The 14,183-nt window shown below is 50.7% G+C and overlaps 1 protein-coding gene across 6 annotated transcripts in view; it reads left to right on the top strand.

Moving 5' to 3' along the window:
- The first annotated feature begins 3,696 nt into the window (after nt 1-3,696).
- The window catches only part of poc5 (POC5 centriolar protein homolog (Chlamydomonas)), a 128,918-nt gene continuing 118,431 nt past the window's right edge, over nt 3,697-14,183 (top strand). For 4 of the 6 annotated variants that reach the window (XM_038805511.1, XM_038805513.1, XM_038805512.1 and 1 more), the window contains exon 1: nt 3,697-3,821. In XM_038805511.1, coding sequence (XP_038661439.1) covers nt 3,819-3,821 — 3 coding nt within the window. In that variant the 5' untranslated portion in view covers nt 3,697-3,818. The remainder of the gene's footprint in view (nt 3,822-14,183) is intronic. The other 2 variants (XM_038805514.1, XM_038805515.1) reach the window with 2 other exon arrangements.

Here is a 14,183-nt window from a genome sequence, read left to right as displayed (position 1 = left end):
TTCGTAGACAGGTCCCATCTTTCCCACGCCTCCCGCCAATGGGGATCCTCGACAGAATAGTCTCTAGGAGGGAAGAAGGGGAGGGTAGAGTCTCGGGTATATATAAGGTGCTCATGAGGGAGGAAGGGTCCCAGACAGAGGAACTGAAACTTAAATGGGCGGAGGAGCTAGGGGGGAAATGGAAGAGGGGCTGTGGGCAGAGGCCCTGAGTAGGGTAAATTTGACCGCGACATGTGCAAGGCTCGGGCTGATTCAATTTAAGGTCGTTCACCGGGCCCATATGACGGTGGCTCGGATGAGCAAATTCTTCGGGATAGAGGACAAATGCGCTAGGTGCGCGGGAGGACCAGCGAACCACGTGCACATGTTTTGGGCATGCCCTAAGCTGAGGGGGTACTGGGAGGGATTTGCGGGGGTCATGTCCCGGGTGCTAAAAACAAGGGGGGTGATGAGTCCAGGGGTGGCAATTTTTGGGGTTTCGGAGGACCCGGGGGTCCAGGGGGAGAAAGAGGCCGATGTTTTGGCCTTTGCTTCCCTGATAGCCCGGCGACGAATACTATTGGCGTGGAGGGACTCAAAGCCCCCGAAGACTGAGTGGTGGCTTGCAGACATGTCGAGTTTCCTGGGTATGGAGAAAATTAAGTTCGCCTTGAGGGGATCTGTGCAGGGGTTCGCCCGGAGGTGGCAACCATTTATTGACTTCTTTGCGGGAGAGTGAGGGTCAGCAGGGGGCAGGGGTGGGGGGGGGGGGGTAGAGTAGTGTAGGAGGGAACATATGGCGGGTAGTATCGGTGGGAGAGGAGCGGGCTGGTGCAATATGTTACGATTGAAGTATTGAAAGTACATGGATGTTTGCACATTTTTGCCTTTTTTGCTTTCTTTCTGATGATGTCTGTAACTGTTTATAAAGCCAAAAACTACCTCAATAAAATTGTTTATTAAAAAAAAAAGAAATGGCTGAAGGCCACACTGGTTAGGCCAGCACTTGTTGCCCAAACCTAGTCGCCCTTCAGAAGGTGGTGGTAAGTTGCCTACTTGAACCGCTGCAGCCCTTCAGGTGTAGGTACACCTACTGTGCTGTTAGGGAGGGAGTTCCATGATTTTGTCCCAGCGATGTATTTCCAAGTCAGGGTGGTGAGTGACTTGGAGAGGAACCTCCAGGTGATGGGGTTCCCAGGTATCTGCTGCTCTTGTCCTTCTAGATGGTAGTGGTCGTGTGTTTGGAAGATGCTGTCTAAGGATCCTTGGTGAGTTACTGCAGTGCATTTTGTAGATGGTACACATGGGTGCCACTGTTCATTGGTGGTGGAGGGTTCGAATGTTTGTGGAAGGAGGACCAATCAGGCAGGCTGATTTGTCCTGGATGTCGATCTTTTTGAGTGTTGTTGGAGCTGCACTCATCCAGATAAGTGGGGAGTATTCCATTTCACTCCTGACTTGTGCCTTATAGATGGTTGACAGGCTTTGGGGAGTCAGGAGGTGAGTTATTTGCCATAGGATTCCTAATCTTTGATCTGCCCTGGTAGCCACCGTATTAATGTGGCTAGTTCAGTTCGGTTTCTGATCAATGGTAACCCCCAGGATGGTGATTGTGTGGGATTCAGCGATGGTAAGGTCATTGAATGTCAAGGGTTAGATCCTCTCTTGTAGGAGATGATCATTGCCTGATATTTGTGTGGCATGAATGTAACTTGCCACTTGTAACCCAAACCTGGATATTGTCCAGGTCTAGCTGCATTTGGACATGGACTGCTTCATTATCTGAGGAGTCGAGAATGGTGCTGAATATTGTGCAGTCATCCGCAAACATCCCCACTTCTGACCTTTTGATGGAAGGCAGGTCTTTGATGAAGCAGCTGAAGATGGTTGGCACCCTACCCCGAGGAACTCCTGCAGTGATGTCCTGGAGCTGTGACAATTGACCTCCAACCACCACAACCATCTTCCTTTGTGCCAGATAGGGCTCCTTGATGCCATACTTGGTCAAGCATTGCCTTGATATCAAGGGCAGTCACTCTCACCTTACCTCTGGCATTCAGTGCTTTGTCCATGTTTGAACTAAGGCTGTAATGAGGTCAGGAGCTGAGTGACCCTGGTGGAACCCAAACTGAGTGTCCGTGAACAGGTTATTGGGAGTAAGTGCTGCTTGATAGCACTGTTGATGACCCCTTCCATCACTTTGCTCACGATGGAGAGTAGACTGATAGGCCAGTAAATGGCTGGGTTGGGTTTGTCCTGTTCCTTGTATTCACCTGAAGAAGGAGCCGTGCTCCGAAAGCTCGTGTTTGAAACAAACCTGTTGGCTGGGTTTCACGGCCACAATGACACTGCCATTTTTCAGAAAGGTCCTGCCGTAAATGTCTGATCTAAGTGGCATGGTAGCACAATGAAAAGCACTGTCGCTTCACAGCTCCAAGGTCCTAAGTTCGATTCCCGGCTTGGGTCACTGTCTGTGTGGAGTTTAGAAGTTCTCCCCGTGTCAGTGTGGTTTTTCTCCAAGTGCTTCGGTTTCCTCCCGAAGTGGGTGTGGGTGTACCTACATCTAAAGGTGTGCAGGTTAGATGGATTGGCCATGCTAAATTGCCCTTAGTGTCCAAAAAAAAGGTTCGGTGAGGTTACTAGTTTATGGGGATAGGATGGAGGTGTGGGCTTAAGTGGGATGCTCTTTCTAAGGGCCGGTGCAGACTTGATGGGCCAAATGGCCTCTTCTGCACTGTAAATTCTATGATTCTATGATAAGCCATGGGGTGAGCACAATAAGACGTTTTACAACACCAGGTTAAAGTCCAACAGGTTTGTTTCAAATCACTAGCTTTTGGAGCACTGCTCCTTCCTCAGGTGAATCACCTGAAAGGTAAGACTTCTTACTGTGCTCACCCTAGTCCAATGCCGGCATGTCCACATCAAGGCAAGGGATAGTCTGTCAGAAGTGCCCTGAAACATCAGCCGTGTCAGCCGAGCAGCACGATGACACAGTAGTTAGCATTTCTGCCTCACAACACCAGGGACCCAGGTTCAATTCTGTTTGTGTGGAATTTGTACTTTCTCTCCATGTCTGCGTGACTTTCCTTCAGGTGCTCTGGTTTCCTCCCACAATCCCAAGATGTGCAGGTTAGGTGAATTGGCTATGATTAATATGCAGGGTTACAGGGTTAGGCTGGGAAAGAGGGCCTAGGTAGAGTGCTCTTTTGGAGGGTTGGTACAAGGCCGATGGGACGAATGGCCTCCTTCTGCATTGTTGGTATTCAATAGAAACTCACACCCACAACCGTCTGACTTGGAGTTGACAACATTAACAAATGAGTCAGCACTGACGAGTCGGTATCATTAATATATATTTACCAGTGTACAATAAATATATTTCATTGGCAAAGTGACTCTCGGATCTCTGGGATATCTGAATGTATTTTACAGTCAATTAATGATTTATGAAGAATTGCCACTGTTGTGTTGAAGGCAAACACACAATTTACAGAGGTGCCACAAAGGTGAATAATCAGTTTAAAGCTAATTTTCTCCAAGATGTGAAGATAGCTGTCCAGGAGAGCGGAGCAAAGCCCGAGACCGCGCTGGAGTGAGAGGGAGGAGGGGGAACTCTCCACCAATGGGACAGGAGCGTTCCGCGTCTCTCTACCATAGCAACTGCGCGAGGAGGAGGGGTACGGTCCAATCACAGAGCAGGACGCAGTAGGGTCGGGGAGTGCTCGGCGGGCCAATCGGGACGGGCCTTGCTGCCCTGCGCCTCCCAATAGCCGCGGCAGTTATTGCCGTGCGGACAGTTTGAAACGGTTCGGCGGAGGGGCTGGAGGCGGAGAGCGATGGTAAGGCTGCTCCTAATCTCAGTCACGGTGCAGTTCACCTGAATTAGTGCCCACCCTGTAGTTTAAAGTCCGTGTGACTCCATTAACAGCATGGCGGCCGCACCTTAACTCCATCCCAAGGGTTTAGGCCGAAGATTGAAGCCGCTGTGATAAGGGAGGCGTTTACCGCCCGACCAACTGAATATTACCCAGGGTGTTGAAGCTGTTCTAAGCGCCATCAGTCTTTGCGCGGATTCGGAGGTTGCGCAAAGCTAAGAGACGTTTTGAGAATCTGGCCGAACGAAAGTCCTAATTTTAAACAAAACGCATTATTTCCTGTGTCTTCCCCCACCCTCCCAATTAATTTCACTTATTGATGCGGATATGCGACCATTAACTATCATTAAAAGTGCAAGGGACTTGTGTGGATGTGGAACGGATGCTTCCTCTTGTGGAGCATTCTAGAACGAGAGGTCATGGTCTCAGGATGAGGGGTAGCAGATTTAAAACCAATGTGGAGAAACTTTCTGAATCTGGAATTCGCTACCCCACAGTGCGGTGGGTGGAAGCTGGGACAGTGATTAAATTTAAGAAGGAGTTAGACAGATTGTTAATTAGTAATGAGTTGAAGAGTTACAGACAGGAGGATGGAGATGAGGGCCATGATGAGACCGGCCATGATTGTATTGAATGCTGAAGCATGCTCAGTCTGAATTGCCTCTTGCTCCTAGCTCTAATGTTCCAAGAAATAAATATTCTGTCTAATTGCACCTTCCTGCTCTTGATCTGTAGATAATAGCACCTCAAGCATATTGATATTCTTGAATAATTAGGGGGTCTAGATTTATGGGAAAAAGGCAGTAGAATGGGGATCAAATATATCGGCCATGATTGAATGGTGGAGCAGACTTGATGGGCTGAATGGCCTAATTCTGCTCCTAAATCTTACGGTCTTAAAAAGAGCATATGGATTAACTAGTTCACTAATATCTGTGGGACCATGCTTTGAAAATTTAGGCTACATTTTTCCCTAGGTGACTGCATTTGAATTCACTAGCTATTAAGTGCTTTGGAATGTTTGCTGGAGGTGGTAAGATACTACATCAAAGTAAGTTTGGTCTTTCAGTTACCGAGTGACAGCCTGTGAGCCTATTTTGAGTCTTAGATCATGGCTGATCTGTAGCTTAACTGCATCTACTTGCTGTGGTTCTGTAAGCCACTTTGCATCCTCCCCACCAACTCATTGGATATATTATATTTGGTCCCTACATCCATATCATTTATGTAAATTGTGAACACCTGGGGCCCCAGCACTATTAATCCTTGTGCTACCCCACTAGTAGCAGCCTGCCATCCTGAGAATGACCCATTCATCCCTCCTGTTTTCTGTCTGTTAACCAATTCTCAATCCATGTCAATATATTGGGATTGGTGTCAAAAAACTGATGTGGATTGAGCGAGTAGGAACCAATGGCCAGTTTCAGGATGGCAGGCTGGTACTGGTTGCTGGGACTGCGGCTATTCACAATCTAACTTCATTTTGACATTCTCAATTGACCAAGCCGCAACAGCTTACTAGGGAAGGAATTCCAGATTTCCACTCTTGGTTTGTGAAGAGCTGCTCCCTGACATCACCTGTGAATACAGTAAGAAGTCTTACGACACCAGGTTAAAGTCCAACAGGTTTATTTCAAATCACTAGCTTTCGGAGCACTGCTCCTTCCTCAGGTGAATGAAGAGGTAAGTTCCAGGATATGGCGCTTGACTCATCGATCAACAGTTCCAACGTGCCACAGCAAAAAGCTGCACTGATTTCCTCAGAAGACAAACACGGGACACAACTGTCAGAGTACCCTTCGTTGTCCAGTACTTTTCCTGTAGTGGAGAAACTACGACAACATCTTTTTTTTTATAAATGTTTTTTATTCAGTTTTCATGTTTTATATTGAACAAATTACAAATTGTTAGAGAGAGAGAGAGAAAAAAAAGGAACACGCAAAAATTAACATATATATTTACAGGTAAGCATCTTCGTAATAATAACTGTGGCCTCCCCCCTTTAGCCGGCATACATATTTTACATTCCCCAATATGGCCGAGGCACATGTTTATTGGCATTTATTTACAGTTTGGTTTTGGGCCTTAGCTAGCCATAACAAACCCGTAGCCCCCCCCCCCCCCCGGCAACCTTCCCCCGATTCCCATCCATTTTCCCCTGATTCTTGGCCGCCCGACTATTCTTCCTCTTGTTCGTTGGCCACAAACAGGTCCCGGAACAATTGCATGAATGGCTCCCACGTTCTGTGGAAGCCGTCGTCCGACCCTCGGATGGCGAATTTGATTTTCTCCATTTGGAGAGATTCCGAGAGGTCGGACAGCCAGTCTGCAGCTCTGGGCGGTGCTGCTGACCGCCAGCCAAACAGGATTCTACGGCGGGCGATCAGGGAGGCAAAGGCAAGGGCGTCCGCCCTCCTCCCCAGGAATAGATCTGGCTGGTCTGAAACCCCGAAGACCGCCACAATCGGGCATGGCTCCGCCCTCACCCCCACCACTTTGGACATAGCCTCGAAGAAGGCTGTCCAGTACTCCACAAGTCTGGGGCAAGACCAGAACATGTGGGCGTGGTTGGCCGGGCCTCTTTGGCACCGTTCACATCTGTCCTCCACCTCCGGGAAGAACCTACTCATACGGTTTCTCGTTAAGTGGGCTCTATGTACCACTTTTAGTTGCGTCAGGCTGAGCCTTGCGCACGTGGAGGTGGAGTTGACCCTATGCAGTGCTTCGCTCCAGAGTCCCCACCCTATCTCCATCCCCAGGTCGTCCTCCCATTTCCTCCTTGTTGCGTCCAGTACGGTGTCGTCCCTATCTACCAGTCGGTCATACATGTCACTACAGTTCCCTTTCTCTAGAATACTTGCGTCCAGTAGGTCTTCCAGTAGTGTCTGTCGTGGCGGTTGTGGGTACGTCCTTGTCTCCTTTCGTAGGAAGTTTTTGAGCTGCAGGTACCGTAGCTCGTTCCCCCCAGCTAGCTGAAATTTCTCTGTCAGTTCGTCCAGTGTTGCGATCCTGTCGTCCGTGTATAGGTCCCTGACTGTCAGTGTCCCCCCCCCCCCCCCCCCGTCCTGCCTCCACCTTTTGAAGGTGGCGTCAGTCAGTGCTGGTATGAACCTATGGTTGTTGCAGATGGGAGCCTTGTCCGACATTTTGGTCAGGCCAAATTGCTGCCGCAGTTAGTTCCAGGATTGGAGGGCGGCTGTCACCACTGGGCTGCTGGAGTGTTTTTTGGGTGGGGATGGGAGTGCTGCCGTGGCGAGGGCCCGGAGGGAGGTCCCCATGCAAGAGGCCTCCTCCGCACGCACCCACTCGGCTTCTGGCTCCTGGATCCATCCCCTTACTCGCTCGGCTGTTGCCGCCCAGTGGTAGAATTGTAGATTCGGGAGGGCTAGCCCCCCCCCCCCCGGATTTTGTTTTTTGTAGGACCTTCTTTGGGATCCTAGCATTTTTACCCCCCCCATACGAACGCCATGGTAAGTTTGTCCAGCGCTTTGAAAAAGGCCTTGGGGATGTAGATCGGAATGGATCTAAACAGGAAGAGGAACCTGGGCAGTACGTTAATTTTGATCGTCTGGACTCTCCCCGCGAGGGAGAGTGGAAGTGTGTTCCATTTTTGCAGGTCCTTTTTAACTTCCTCCGTCAGGCTGGTGAGGTTCCATTTGTGGATCCCTTTCCAGTCATGGGCTATTTGGATCCCCAGGTAGCGGAATTTGTGTCGGGCTTGTTTGAACGGCAGCCCCTTTAGTGCAGTCTCTGCAAGACGTGCCAGATCATCGACATGGGTACCAACATTACACGTGAGAACACCAGGTACGTGGTGCATATTCGTGCGACTTGGCGAAGATTGTCTACCTCAAATGCTGCAGGAAAGGATGTCCCGAAGTGTGGTACACTGGCGAGACCATGCAGCCGCTGCGACAACGGATGAACGGACATCGTGCAACAATCGTCAGGCAGGAATGTTTCCTTCCAGTCGGGGAACACTTCAGCAGTCAAGGGCATTCAGCCTCTGATCTTTGGGTAAGCGTTCTCCATGGTGGTTTTCAGGACCCACGACAACGCAGAATCACCAAGTTCCGCACACATTTATGGCTTCAACTGGGACCTTGGATTTGTATCGCATTACATTCACCCCCCCTACCAACTGTCCTGGCTTGAGACAATTCACACCTCTTAACCTAGGTTGCACTGGGGCTCGCATTCCAAGCATTGTCTGGCATCTCTGACTTTGTCTGTATAAATGTTTCTGGAACATACCTCTCCATTTACCTGAGGAAGGAGCAGTGCTCCGAAAGCTTGTGTTTGAACAAACCTGTTGGACTTTAACCTGGTGTTGTAAGACTTCTTACTAGAATCACAAATGACAGTGGTTAGTACTGCTGCCTTTTTGTTTTAAGTTCAGAAGTGCAGTTGAATATGGTAAAATTCAGGTGATAGCCTAAATATTCACACATTATGCACAAATAATATGAATATACAAATTCGGAGCAGAATGGGCACTCTGCCCTTTGAGCCATTACTGACCTGATTGTATCTCTGCTTCCACCATCTTTTGGAGGAAGGTAGTTCCAAAGAGACAACGCTCTGAGGGAACAAAATTCTAATCTGTGTCCTAAATGGTGACCCTTTATTTTTAAACAGTGGACCCAGTTTCTCCGAATTGACCCCAAATTCAATTTCATCCTTGGGTGACTAGAATTTACATGTTCTCTTCGTGTCTGTGTGGGTTTCCTCTGGGTGCTCCGGTTTCCCCCACAGTCCAAAGATGTTAGTTAGTTGGATTGGCCATTCTAAAGTTGCCCCATAGTGTCTAGAGATGTACAGGTTAGTTGGGGTCATGGGGTTTAGGGATAGGGCGAGGGAGTGGGCCTAGGTAGGGTGCTCTTTTGGAGGGTTGCTGTGTACTCGATGGGCCAAGTGGCCTCCTTCTGCACCGTGGGGATTATATGGATTATTAGTTTCATAACATTTTAATTGCAGTCTTTTAAAAAAATAAAAATTCTCAAGTGCTTGATATTTGTCAAACAAATGTCCTTCAATTCTATGCCCCCAATTCTGGCTTCTTGTGGATTACTAACTTCCTTTGCTCCTCCATTAGTTGACAGTTGAGTCTTCAGCTGTTTAAATGTGATTCTGAAATTGTCTCTCTGAGCTTATATGCCTCTTCTCCTTTAAGATGATCCTTCAATCTTCCTCTTACCAATCCTCTGGTCACCTGTCTTAATGCCATCTCCTTTGGCTGTCAATTTTCTTCTTGTCTGTTTACATTCCTGTACCTTGGAATGCTTTACCATGTTAACAATGCAGTGTAATTGCAACTTTTTTGGGTTGGGTTTCATGGAAAAAGGTTAACATTGCCATACACCTTGCTCTTAATGAGGCCTGCTACCTGATGCACTGTCTGTTTAATAGCAGAGCTGGGAGAAATTAGCTGCAATGTGCTCGGTGAACTTCAGCTCTTAATTAGATTCCATAAAAGAGCTGTTGAGATTTGAAAAGCTTATAATTAAATGCGCAAGTCAGTTGATTGACCAAGATTTCAGAATGGAATCATAGAAAATTTACAGCATAGAAGCCACTTGGATCATCAAGTCTGGTGACTTTTTCATTGTCGAGTTTTTTTTTTAAATGTTTTTTTTATTGAGTTTTCATATTTTATATATGACAAATTACAAGTTATTAGAGAGAGAGAAAAAAAAAGGAAAACACAAAAATTTAACATGAATATTTACAGGTAAGCATCTTCATAACAATAATTGTGGCCGCCCCCTTTAGCCAGCATACATATTTTACATTCCCCAATATGGCCGAGGCACATGTTTATAGGCATTTATTTATAGTTGGTTTTGGGCCTTGGCTTGCCATCAAACCCCCATACCGAGCCCGTAGCCCCCCCCCCCTCCCTCCCCCCGGCTACCTTCCCCCGATTCCCGTCCATTTTCCCCTGGTTCTTGGCCACCCGACTATTCTTCCTCCTGTACGTTGGCCACAAACAGGTCCCGGAACAGTTGCATGAATGGCTCCCACGTTCTGTGGAAGCCGTCGTCCGACCCTCGGATGGCGAATTTGATTTTCTCCATTTGGAGAGATTCCGAGAGGTCGGACAGCCAGTCTGCAGCTCTGGGTGGTGCTGCTGACCGCCAGCCAAACAGGATTCTACGGCGGGCAATCAGGGAGGCAAAGGCAAGGGCGTCCGCCCTCCTCCCCAGGAATAGATCTGGCTGGTCTGAAACCCCGAAGACCGCCACTATCGGGCATGGCTCCACCCTCACCCCCACCACTTTGGACATAGCCTCGAAGAAGGCTGTCCAGTACTCCACAAGTCTGGGGCAAGACCAGAACATGTGGGCGTGGTTGGCCGGGCCTCTCTGGCACCGCTCACATTTGTCCTCCACCTCCGGGAAGAACCTACTCATACGGTTTCTCGTTAAGTGGGCTCTATGTACCACTTTTAGTTGCGTCAGGCTGAGCCTTGCGCACGTGGAGGTGGAGTTGACCCTATGCAGTGCTTCGCTCCAGAGTCTCCACCCTATCTCCATCCCCAGGTCGTCCTCCCATTTCCTTCTTGTTGCGTCAGGTACGGTGTCGTCCCTATCTACCAGTCGGTCATACATGTCACTACAGTTCCCTTTCTGTAGGATACTTGCGTCCAGTAGGTCTTCCAGTAGCGTCCGTCGTGGCGGTTGTGGGTATGTCCTTGTCTCCTTTCGTAGGAAGTTTTTGAGCTGCAGGTACCGTAGCTCGTTCCCCCCAGCTAGCTGAAATTTCTCTGTCAGTTCGTCCAGTGTTGCGATCCTGTCGTCCGTGTATAGGTCCTTGACTGTCAGTGTCCCCCCGTCCTGCCTCCACCTTTTGAAGGTGGCGTCAGTCAGTGCTGGTGTGAACCTATGGTTGTTGCAGATGGGAGCCTTGTCCGACATTTTGTACAGGCCAAATTGCTGCCGCAGTTGGTTCCAGGATTGGAGGGTGGCCATCACCACTGGGCTGGTGGAGTGTTTTTTGGGTGGGGATGGGAGTGCTGCCGTGGCGAGGGCCCGGAGGGAGGTTCCCATGCAGGAGGCCTCTTCCGCACGCACCCACTCGGCTTCTGGCTCCTGGATCCATCCCCTTACACGCTCGGCTGTTGCCGCCCAGTGGTAGAATTGTAGATTCGGGAGGGCTAGCCCCCCTCTGGATTTTGTCTTTTGTATGACCTTCTTTGGGATCCTAGCATTTTTACCCCCCCCCCATACGAACGCCATGATATGTTTGTCCAGCGCTTTGAAAAAGGCCTTGGGGATGTAGATCGGAATGGATCTAAACAGGAAAAGGAACCTGGGCAGTACGTTCATTTTGATCGTCTGGACTCTCCCCGCGAGGGAGAGCGGGAGTGTGTTCCATCTTTGCAGGTCCTTTTTAACTTCCTCCGTCAGGCTGGTGAGGTTCCATTTGTGGATGCCTTTCCAGTCATGGGCTATTTGGATCCCCAGGTAGCGGAATTTGTGTCGGGCTTGTTTGAACGGCAGGCCCTTTAGTGCTGGCCCCCCCCCCCCCCCTTGCGGGTGTACTGGGAAGATCTCACTTTTGCTCATGTTGAGTTTGTAGCCCGAGAAGGCTCCAAACTCTTTCAGGAGCGCTATGATTCCGTCCATGCTGCTTTGTGGGTCCGAGATATAGAGGAGCAGATCATCCGCATAGAGTGAGACTCTGTGCTCTCTACCTCCCCTTCGGATCCCCCTCCAATTTTTTGCTGCCCTGAGCGCGATTGCTAGCGGTTCGATTGCTAGTGCGAACAGCAGCGGGGACAGTGGGCATCCTTGTCTGGTGCCCCTGTGCAGCTGGAAGTATTGGGAGTTGGTATTGTTGGTCCGTACACTCGCCATGGGGGCGTTGTATAGGAGCTTTACCCATGCGGTGAACCCTGTTCCAAGCCCGAACCGCTCCAGTACCTCTATGAGGTATTTCCATTCGACTCTGTCGAAGGCCTTTTCTGCGTCCAGGGAGACGATCACCTCTTGTGTTCTCTCCCCGGAGGGGGTCATTATCACGTTCAGCAGGCGCCTGATGTTCGCGGTAAGCTGTCTACCTTTGACGAAGCCCGTCTGGTCCTCTGTGACCACCTCAGGTACACAGTCTTCTAGCCTTTTGGCTAGGATTTTGGCCAGTATTTTGGCGTCTGCATTCAGCAGAGATATGGGTCTGTATGACCCACATTCCGTTGGGTCTTTGTCTTTCTTAGGTATCAGCGAGATTGAGGCCTGTGCTAACGTGGGTGGCAGTGTGCCCCTAGCTAGCGAGTCTGTGAACATCTCCCGCAGGTGCGGGGCCAGCGCTGTCGCGAATTTTTTGTAGAAGTCCGCCGGGAATCCGTCCGGTCCCGGCGCCTTCCCCGTCTGCATGGAGCTAATGCTCTCCATGATCTCTCCCAGTGCTAGTGGTGCTTCCAGATCCCGTTTTCTGCCCTCTCCCACGACTGGTATGTCCAGTCCATCAAGAAACTGGTTCATCCCAGCCGTCCCCGTTGGGGGCTCCGAGGTGTATAGCTCTTGGTAGAAGGCCTTGAAGGTTTCGTTAATCCTCTCTGGTTCTGTTTCCCACGTGCCTCTGGTACCTCTGATTTGCGCAATTTCCCTGCTGGCTGCCTGCTTTCTCAGCTGGTGTGCCAACAGGCGGCTGGCTTTGTCTCCGTGTTCGTACAGGGCCCCGCGTGCCTGACGGAGTTGGTGTACTGCTTTCCTGGTGGAGAGCAGGTCAAAGTTCCTTTGTAATTCTTTTCTCTCCGCCAGGAGCTCTACGGTCGGGGCCTCGGAGTATTTACGGTCTACCTCCAGTATGGAGTCGACCAGCTTCTGCCTAGCCACCCTTTCCTCCCTATCTCTTTGCGCTTTGTAGGCAATGATTTCCCCTCTTAGTACGGCCTTAAGCGCTTCCCAGAACGTGGAGGATGAGACCTCTCCGTTTTGGTTGTTCTCCGTGTATTCCGCTATGGCCCGCGCTATCCTTTCGCTGAAGGCCTTGTCAGCTAGTAAGGCACCGTCCAGCCTCCATGTGGGGCGCTGGGCCCTTCCCGTCTCCAGCCGCACGTCCATGTAGTGTGGGGCGTGGTCTGATATCACAATTGCGGAATATTCCACCTTGTCTATCCCTGGAAGCACCGTTTTCCCCACCACAAAGAAGTCAATTCTGGTGTACACATTGTGTACTGGGGAGAAGAAAGAGAATTCTTTCTCCCCCGGGTGGGCGAATCTCCAGGGGTCCACTGCTCCCATCTGCTCCATATAGTGACTGAGTTCCCTTGCCATGTTTGAGGTTTTCCCCGTTCTGGGGTTCGATCTGTCCGTCTTTGGGTCCTGTACACAGTTGAAGTCCCCCCCATGATTAGTTGGTGCGTCGCTATGTCCGGGATTTCTGCCATGGTCTTTTGGATGAAGCTCGTGTCGTCCCAGTTGGGCGCGTACACGTTAACTAGAACTACCGGCGCCCCATCCAGGGCCCCGCTGACCATGACATACCGTCCCCCTGGGTCCGTAACCGTCTTTGTCGCCCTAAACATTGTCCTCTTGCCAATCAGGATCGCCACCCCCCCTGGCCCTTGCCCCATAACAGGAATGATAGGTTTGTCCCACCCAGCCCTTTCTTACCCGCAGTTGGTCCTGCTCCCTCAGGTGCGTCTCTTGGAGGAAGACTATGTCGGCCCTCATGTTTCTAAGGTGGATGAGGACTCTAGATCTCTTCACTGGGCCGTTAAGTCCCCTTACGTTCCAGGTGACTATTCTGGTGGGGGGCTTCTGCCCCCTTGCTCCTGTGGGGTTAACCATATTTGTCCGGTGGACGCGCCCCTGCCCTCTGGGGTTTCCCTTTGTTAGGGGGCCGTCCAGGATGTCCACTATCACTGCTCTCCCCATGCGGTCGGGTCCCTGCGCTCCGGGGTTCCCCCTTGTCCCGGGGACACCCGCCATGGCCGTCCACTGTGTGTCCGCCACGCGGGTAGTCCCCTGCACTCCGGGGGGCCCCTTCACCCACAGACCGTACTGGGTGGGTGCTTGCAGCGGTTCCCTGTTTCGAGCCCTTGTCCGTGGCACTTTGTGGCCCTATTCCCTTTCTGGCCTCTTTTGTCCCTTCGTCCCTGCATTTCCCCTCCCTGGTCTCTCGCCCCCCGAGTGTCCCCCCCCCCCGCTCTATCCCTTTTCCCCCCTCCCCTGTATACCCCTCCATTGCCCCTCTCTCCCCCATTCCTGTCCCCATTTGCTCTCCCACCTTTGATGGGTGATCCCCCCCCCTCCCCTGCCTGGCGCCTTCCCCCCTGTTGGGGGTGCGCTGCGGCCCTGCTCTGTTGCGCGCCCCCGTCGC

The sequence above is a fragment of the Scyliorhinus canicula genome, chromosome 8 (assembly GCF_902713615.1).
Source record: "Scyliorhinus canicula chromosome 8, sScyCan1.1, whole genome shotgun sequence".
NCBI lineage: Eukaryota > Metazoa > Chordata > Chondrichthyes > Carcharhiniformes > Scyliorhinidae > Scyliorhinus > Scyliorhinus canicula.
The sequence above is the reverse complement of the archived record's forward strand: the minus strand, read 5'-3'. Positions and strand labels throughout refer to the sequence as shown.